General features: G+C 36.7%; 1 protein-coding gene across 2 annotated transcripts; it reads left to right on the top strand.

Moving 5' to 3' along the window:
- The first annotated feature begins 1,202 nt into the window (after nt 1-1,202).
- On the top strand, nt 1,203-8,222 carry LOC110757361 (putative disease resistance protein RGA3). Of its 2 annotated transcripts, none has more exons than XM_088249498.1 (6): nt 1,203-2,598; nt 4,395-6,894; nt 7,061-7,181; nt 7,272-7,447; nt 7,559-7,636; nt 7,740-8,222. In XM_088249498.1, exons 1-3 carry the CDS (start codon nt 1,453-1,455, stop codon nt 7,078-7,080), a joined length of 3,666 nt encoding a protein of 1,221 aa, XP_088105624.1. In that variant the 5' UTR covers nt 1,203-1,452; the 3' UTR covers nt 7,081-7,181; nt 7,272-7,447; nt 7,559-7,636; nt 7,740-8,222. The 2 variants fall into 2 exon arrangements, with proteins under 2 accessions (XP_088105624.1, XP_021814641.2); XM_021958949.2 differs by having other exon boundaries at nt 7,723-8,222.
- The last annotated feature ends 705 nt before the right edge of the window (nt 8,223-8,927 follow it).

The following is an 8,927-nucleotide window of genomic DNA, read 5'->3' as shown; positions in this document are numbered from 1 at the left end:
ACCACCAGCTAATTTTTCCATTATGCTTCTCCCATTTTTGTTTGTTTGTTTTATTTTTTTAAATTTTTTTTTCTCCAGAGATAATCTCTAAATAGTTGTCAAGATAATTTTAAGAATTACCTACAAAAGTCCACCCAAAATATCATTTTCAAGTTCATAAATATTTTGTAACACATCCGATTCCGATGGAAAGTGGTGGACAAAATAATTACGCTATTTTAAACTTTTCCTTAAAAAAAAAAGAAGCCTATTCTTAACTTTATCCACAATCTAAGCCACAGGGAATACTCAGACCTAAAAAAAAAAACAAAAGCCACAGCGAAGGGAATACATATATATGCACAAGCTGTCGACAATTATTCCACGCAATTATTACGTAACCACACCTTCTCATAGATACATTGTTGCGTCCTCAATTTTGCTCTAGTTTTCCAACCCAAACTAATCATTTTGTTCTCTGTCTTGAGCAACGCTGAAAGAAAATATGGCTGCAGAGTTTCTTACTTTTGGTGCTGAGGGAATTCTGACGAGGGTGGCTTCATTTGCAGAGCGAGAACAAAATGAATTATTATAGCATGAGTCTTGGCTCTAAATATAGTAGAATTATTATAGTAGCAAGAAGTGTTTTTACTATTGAATAAGCATTAAATTAGACCCAATTGAGGTAAAGGATAAAGATTCCAAGTTCGATTTCGTGTTAACAAATAATTTAGTTGAAAAAAGTTTGAATTCTCTGCTTATAACTTATAATTTTGTATCGTAACACTAACACAGTGTTTTTATAACTAAAACACTGTCTTATAATTTTGTTTCTTTTCTTTTCAATGTAATGTAAAATAACATTGCTTCATTTCATATGTTGACGTGTATTCATTATAAAAGACTTTTGGATTAAAATTTTATTGAAGAATCGAAACTCAAAATAATTGAACATAGAGTTAAAATAATGTTTGTCCAACTTTGACTGCTTCAAAAAGATTATTAAGCACTTAGCATCTTTTAATAATTGTTTAAGGGCAAGTGCTCCTCATGGAACCTAATGGCATGCAAATTTGTCGTTAGGGATTAAAATATTAACAACGATAATATCATCGACCAATTAAAAAGCGTCTACGGAAACAAGAAAAGTAATTAACAGTAGCCTAATGTCTCATCAAATCCGAGGTCCCCACCACGTTGTGATTATCAATTTTTTAATTTGCAACCTAATCTCGTCGTATGAACTCTTCCTAATTTCATGTGACTTTTTGGTTTTGGACTGGAGTGGGATAAAGAATAACTTGGTGCTCTCCTAAATTATTATAGCTTTTGACGCCAGCCATATAACGCACCTTCTTGTCTACAAATCCCTCACAACCTTCTCAAACATACATTGCGTCCTCAATTTTGCTCTAGTTTTCTAACCCAAACTAAGCATTCTGTTCTCTGTCTTGAGCAACACTGAAAGAAAATATGGCTGCAGAGTTTCTTACTTTTGGTGCGGAGGGAATTCTGACGAGGGTGGCTTCACTTGCAGAGCAAGAACTCAGTCTTCTCTGGGGATTCAAAGGAGATCTAACAAGTCTGCGAGACTCATTATCCAAGTTGGAAGCTATGCTAAGAGATGCACAACGTTCACAAGTTCGGGGTGAGAGGGTGGAGATGTGGGTGAAGGATCTTGAAGACATAGCTCATGAAGCTGATGATGTGTTGGATGAATATGGATATGAACTTCTCCGGCAGAAAGTGGAGATCCAAAACCAGATCAAGAAAAAGGTGCTCAACTTCTTTTCACACCATAATCCCACTGCATTTCGTCTCAAAATGGCACATAAAATTAAGAACATCAATGCATCTTTGGCAAACCTGAAGAATGAGGCAGCTGGTATTGGGCTGGTTGCTACTAGGTCGACGTTTGTTGATGCATCCTCTCATAATATTGGAGGTCTTGATAGGGAAACTGTCTCAAGCTTTGATCAAGATGAAAAGTACATTGTTGGAAGGGAGGAGGTTGCGTCGGAGATAGTTACAACCTTGATCAACTCTGGTAAGAACCAAGAGAATTGTCTCTCTGTTATGGCCATTGTGGGTATAGGAGGCTTGGGGAAGACAACTTTGGCTAAATCCGTATATAATGATCCTGAGATAGGTAGACACTTCGATCAAAAAATATGGGTATGTGTATCTACTCCTTTTGAAGTCAAGACAATCTTAAGCAGGATCTTGGAATGTCTTAAACCAGAGAAAGCTGGGATAAAGGGTAAAGCAACAATTTGTGAAAACCTGCAAGAAGATTTGAAAGGGAAGACATATCTTCTCGTGCTTGACGATGTTTGGAATGACGATCCTAACAAATGGGACGATTTGATGAGTTGCTTGTTGAATGCTACAAGCACTAAAGCAAGCAAAATCCTTGTCACTACCCGCAGCAACGTGAGTGTTTCATCAATCGTGCAGACACTTCCCACATGTGTTCTGGAAAAACTATCGGAGGATCAATGCTGGTGCATATTGAAGTATAAAGCGTTTTCAGATGCGAGTGCTGTTTTGAGTGAAGATCAAGAGAGAATTGGAAGGGAGATTGCGAAAAAGTGTGCAGGTGTACCATTAGTGGCAAAGGTATGTGTTGAAGTACTTTTTGCATGCATTCTTCTTGTTCTTATGTGTTCTTCATTTATAAACCTCTAACCCACAAGAAATTGATAGTGTTCTTCTCTTATTAGTTTTCTTAAGACGGAAAAATATTGGTTCAAGGGGTTCTTTCTATTTTATAGTTCATTCTAGCATTATGTTAACATAATGCCACTTACTAGCAAGGATTAAAATATGTTTATATTAGTAGATATATTGGTAGTTTTGATTTAAAACTGACAAGCTTGCTTTAAAACTTCGAGAAATGTCTATTGAAATATAATACAGCATTTAAATCAGGAAAAAAAAAAAAAAACTTACGAGAAATGTTATAATAATGAGTAATGAGTAATGTCAGTTCTACCCCTCAAGTTCTTTTGGCCTTCCCTCGCACACGCAGAACCAAAACAAATCGTGCAGCCCCACCCCTTCTCCGCCCAAACAACCACCCACTACATGCATACTTGGTGGGGAAGCAAATCATGCAAGAGCAAAGAAGAGCTTGGTGGTGTCACAGGTGTGCCCCGGTGGTGGGGTGGGATTTTATGTCGGGGAGGTTGGTGGGGATGGATTGAGGATGGGCTTGGATGGGGCTGTGGCTAAAGGGGGTTAGTTGGGGTTGTGGCTGATTTTGTTGGTTTTTATTTTTTTATTTTTTAAAATCCATATTAGATTTTGGGGGAGAAATGAAGATATGTAAGTTTAATTTCTTACATTGTAAAGGGGTGTGGCGGAAGGTGGACTTGGCCCGGTGGTGGCGAGCTGAATCACGTCTACTGTCTGGGGCCGCAAAACATTTAAACTGTGAGTGGACAAAAAATAAAGCTTTCTGAAAATACTATACAAACATACTAACCCCATTGTAAAAACAGTTATGAAAACTAAATCCTTTTCTTAATTATATTCGTACTGAAATCAATGAATCAATATTTATATCTATAAAGCCAATCACACTCTTAAATCAAACGGTAATTTCTTGAAAACATTGAAATCAACTTTAATCTACCACCTAAGTGTACCCATTTGATATCCATCAATTCCTTTTAATTCGTCAATTCCTTATCAACCGTCAATTCCATGTGTCACCATTGATGACATGACCTCGCAGGTCTCGGTGACATAAAGTCGGCCCGAGTCGCAATCCTCGCAGGATTCAGAGGACGTTTAGTCGACCTGATCCACAAATCCTCGCTCCCATGGTCCGGATAACCCTAAGACTCGTGAGGCAGGGTCAAGCATGCTGACCTAACCGAAGGCAACTGATGTTAATCCGAAGGCAACTGATTTTAATCCGAAGGCAACATATAAACCGAAGGCAACTTTATTATGTTTGGGTACCTATGGTGGTTTCTAAGGAAAATAGAAATTTATGAAAGATTTAATAAATAAATTAATTCCCATTTAACTTAAAAACTCTGCTGCCATTTAACCTGATACTTAAATAGATTTCTTATTTCTATACCCTTTAAGGTTATCCAACTCGGTAGCATATTAATTAGAATATTTAAAAGCAGTAAATGAAATCATAAAAACTATGTTCATTGAATAAAGTCAACTTTTTCTATACTAAAATATCTCAAGGGCAAAATTGTCTTTTTACTCTAAATAATTTATAATTAAATATTAATTAGGGTTTGGGTTATTACAGGTTATGATAATATTTTAAGTGAGGGGTACATGATGACTTTTTTGGAGTGCCAATAACTTCTTCTGTTTTATATTGCTATTATTGCTAATTTACATTATTATCATTTAATACAAATTCAAACTCTCATGTATACTAGGTTTTGGGAAATATGATGCGTTCCAAAGATACTGATGGATGGCGGTCAATTCTAGAAAGTAGAATATGGGATTTACCGGAAGGAGAAGAAAGAATCTTGTCGGTTTTGAAGTTGAGTTTTGATGAATTGAAACCACCATCTTTGAAACAATGTTTTGCATATTGCTCAATGTTTGTCAAAGATTTTGAAATTGAAAAGGATGACTTGATCAACCTTTGGATGGCTCAAGGATTGCTTTACCCTTCTCCTCCCAACAGACGTAATCTAGAGATGGAGGATATAGGAAATGAATATTTTAATATTCTATTGAACAACTCTTTCTTTCAAGATGTTAAAAAGTATGGTGTTGGTGGTATTATAAAGTGCAAGATGCACGACCTTGTGCATGATCTCGCAGAACATGTGTCAAAACGGAAAAGCAATGACTCCAATGAGACTCGACATGTGGCACATATTCCTACCTCAGAGCTACAAGGAGTTCCAAAAAGAAGTGCTTATAAATCGCGCTCGCTTTTCTTGAATATTGAAGGTCTTGGTGATATCTTGCCGAACTTTAGAGGTTTGCTTGTCTTAAATTTATATAAAGCTGATATTGAGGAGTTGCCAATTTCAATTGGAAAGTTGAAACACTTGAGATATTTGGATGTTTCCTATACAAAGATCAAAGCACTCCCCAAATCCGTTGGAAAGCTTTATAATCTACAAACATTAAGAATGTACGGGGTCAGACTTAAAGAGCATCCAAAGGAACTACAAAATTTGATAAACTTGAGGCATGTTTATTTTCTTCCGTATGGTATGAAATTTCCAGCAGGGATGGGGCGATTGACTAATCTCCGAACATTAGAATTTTTCAGGGTGGGTAATGAGACAGGTTGTGGAATAGAGGAGCTGGCTGGCTTAAACCTGTTAAAAGGCAGATTATCCATCTATAATATACAGAACGTGAGAGATGGAGAAGAAGCCAAGAAAGCAAAATTAGTGGAGAAGACAAACATACGCCAGTTATGGTTGGAATGGGCGGAGGACAGGTCAAGCTTCACCAATGATGAAGAGGTACTAGAAGGCCTTCAACCACACCCTAATAAACTGGAAGTTTTAGAGTTTTCCAACTTCATGGGTGATAAATGTCCATCATGGATCATGAGTAGTTCGTTTCCTGCATTGAAAAGTTTAACTATTTATAAAGCCAGGAACATAACTGAATGGCCAGAAGCAGACATAGTGGTGTTTCCTTGCCTTGAGAGCCTGTGTTTGTGGAATTGTGATAAATTGAGAAGTGCTCCCAGCCATTTTCCATCTCTCAAGAAGTTGGAGATATATTCCATGGGCAGCGGCATGCCAGTAGCAAACATAAGCAATAAGCTGACCACTCTTACTTCGCTCACAATAAGGAAGATAAGCGGACTTGTTTCTCTGCCAGATGGGATGTTAAAAAACAACAAGAATCTTGCATACTTGGAGATACAAGATTGTCAGGAGCTAACTTGTATTGCTCCTCCTGATTTAGTTGGCTCTTGCGCATTTCTTGAATCATTGCATATTTCCAAGTGTCCTATTCTTGCTTATTTGCCTGATGGGCTACTCACAACATCTCTTAAGAACCTGACTGTACAAGATTGCGATAGTCTACAGTTGATTCCAATTACACACGGCCTCCCATCCCTCTGCAAATTACATATTACAGGCTGTCTGGAGTTGTCAAGTTTACTAAGTGGGTTAGATTATTGTACCTCTCTTCAGGAGTTGACAATATCGAATTGTGATATGCTAACATCCGCTTTGATTCACAGCCTCTCATCCCTCCGGAAGTTGTCTATATTTGGTTGCAGCAGGAGTCCAAAGTCTGTTCCAAGTTTACTCGGCTTCACATGCCTTCGTGAATTGAGAATCGAAGATTCCCATGGATTGACAAGTCTGCCAATAGGGCTAGAATCATGTTCTTCACTTGAGGTGTTGAGAATAAGAAATTTGCCGAATGTAGAATCTATTCCAAGTCTAGACCTCTCATCCCTCACAAACCTCAATGAATTGGAGATATGTTGTTGCGATGGATTGAAAAGTCTACCCAGTGGGTTAGCAATAACATCCTGCCTCATCCACTTGAAGACATTGGAAATCGGTGGCTTTTGGAAGGAGCTCGATTCATTCCCTACTTTTCAGGTTACATCACAACTTAAAGAATTAAAGTTATGGGGTTGGCCTAAGCTCAAGTCTTTGCCTGAACAAATTCAACACTTGACTTCTCTAACATTTTTCAAAGTGAAATCCTTTGACGGAATGGAAGCTCTTCCAGAGTGGTTGAGAAACCTTACATGTCTTAGGTCCCTGGATATACGTTGTTGCAAGAATATGATGTATCTACCTACACTCGAAGCTATGCAATGTCTCACCAAATTAGAAAGCATATTGATTTGGGATTGTCCCCTTCTAAAAGAGAGATGCAACAAGGAGAGTGGCTCAGAATGGCCCAAGATTTCTCATATTCCAAGAATATATGGTATGATTTTCTTTTTCCTTTTATTATTTTTGGTTCGTAAATCAACTGTGCATTCTATTTTCTTCACCTACTTTTCATTTAACTTAATAATTTGTTAATATTCATAATCGTAATTCTTTTCCCGTTACGAAATAATGATTTCTAATATTTATGTTTAAATCTTTAGTTGACCACGAACGGTTCTAGCGCCAAATTCAATAGTCTGGGAAAGTATCATCCTGAAATGCGAAATAGTTGAAACTTGAAAGTGGTGTGAGAATTGTTGTTGAGAAAATGATTAAACTCAAGTGAGTGACTCAGCATCTTCTCTCCCATATATATATATATATCACATTTTCTTTTGCTATGGCACTGAGCAAAAGTCGCTTTTGATAAAGTTCCTTGAGAAAAAGTGCGGAGAGTTGATTGAAGCTATATATGTGCTACACATCACCACCATTGAAGAAAAGGTGTCCAGTTGTCTCACCTGAGGGAATATTTTTTGCAATGGGGAGCAAACTGAGTCCAGCATTATGTGACACATCAGTATTCAAAAGCACTGCAATTTCTATAGGTATACATTCCACTCTGTATATTTAAATCTTAAAAAAAAAAAAAAGTGCACAAATTTGTTTCCTCTTCAGGCCTGTAATTATAGAACAACTTCTACGTTTGTGAAATGCAGGCTCGATCAAAGAGACAGACCAACGGGTCATTATGACCAACACCAATTCTTAACTTAAGAACCTATAAAAACTAGCAGGTGTGAAATTTTAGTTTTGAAAACATTCGTTATTTTTTGTATTTTAATTTGTCAAATTCTGATGTTGGACTGTTGCTAACCTGTAGATTCTTAGATATTCCAGTGACTGATGGCGGGTGAATCCAACACAAGCCACCAACTCAAATGATCACAAAATCAGGACATAAGCCACAGGCTGCTCAAATTTTGTGTCCCGATCAGAAGTGATTGTAGTTGGAGTATTTTGGTAATTTCCTTCTATGTCCAGAGAAAACAATAAATTTATTCAAATTTTAGAATGGGTGTCCAAAGATGGATTTTGGGTGAAAACATGAGCTCACTAACACTTGAAGCACCAAGCCCAACATCCCAAGAACCAGGAACCAACCAAGTCCAACTTAGCCTATTGCTCCACTCAAACCCAACACCCCCTTTCTCTTTCCTTTTGTTTTTGTTTTTATTTATTTCATATTTATGTAACATATGATCATACTGTTATGAAAATAGTGTTTTAGAATGTTGAACTCAAGTGTACTGCTATGCAACAAACTCAGAAGCCCTTTTTATTTATTTTATAAATGTTGAAGCTTGGAAATGTTACTATCAATCACAGATCATTGTATTTGCTTCTGTTTTCCACTCATTTAATTACCTAATTACTTGTTTTAAGCTAGACAGTTTGTGACATTTTAGATTAATCACAATTTGTTAAAGGACTTTGCATGGTTCTATTAGGAATTTGGGTTACTTCCTCGTTGCGAATTGATGTTGAGGTGAAGAACTTCGACTTCGACTTCCTTCAAATTCTAGTACTTGGTACTTTTCATTTTTGTTACACCCTTAAATTAAGCTTTTTTTTCCTAAGCACTCACCAAACAATGTAATTTTCCCTTTTTTAACAAAAAGAAAATGATCTATTTTAAGATATATCTATCTAAGAGTTTTGTGAAATTGCATGAATGGACTTGGTTGATTCATAAAATTTGCTTAAATCTTCATTTGGAACAAAGATATAATAACAACATTACATAAATTTAGCAACTCAAAGGACGTGGAGTGCCCTAGTGGTTTGCTCTCCCCTCACTGAGTAGTCCCACGTTCGAAACTCCCCTCCTTTTCTTAGAATAGAATATCGTTATAATTCAAAAAAAGAAAAAAGAAAAAAAGCAACTCTTATTTTCCTAACCTAAATGACATGCTTACATTGGACCTACAGTAATGTTCCTTTCTTTTTCTTTGTCTTTGTTAATATGATGATGTGGCACGGTTCTTTTCTCTAATTTCAAACAAATAAATGTCGTGGAGTTAACTC

Source organism: Prunus avium, chromosome 2 (assembly GCF_965620075.1).
Source record: "Prunus avium chromosome 2, drPruAviu1.hap1.1, whole genome shotgun sequence".
NCBI classification, from domain to species: domain Eukaryota; kingdom Viridiplantae; phylum Streptophyta; class Magnoliopsida; order Rosales; family Rosaceae; genus Prunus; species Prunus avium.
The sequence above is the reverse complement of the archived record's forward strand: the minus strand, read 5'-3'. Positions and strand labels throughout refer to the sequence as shown.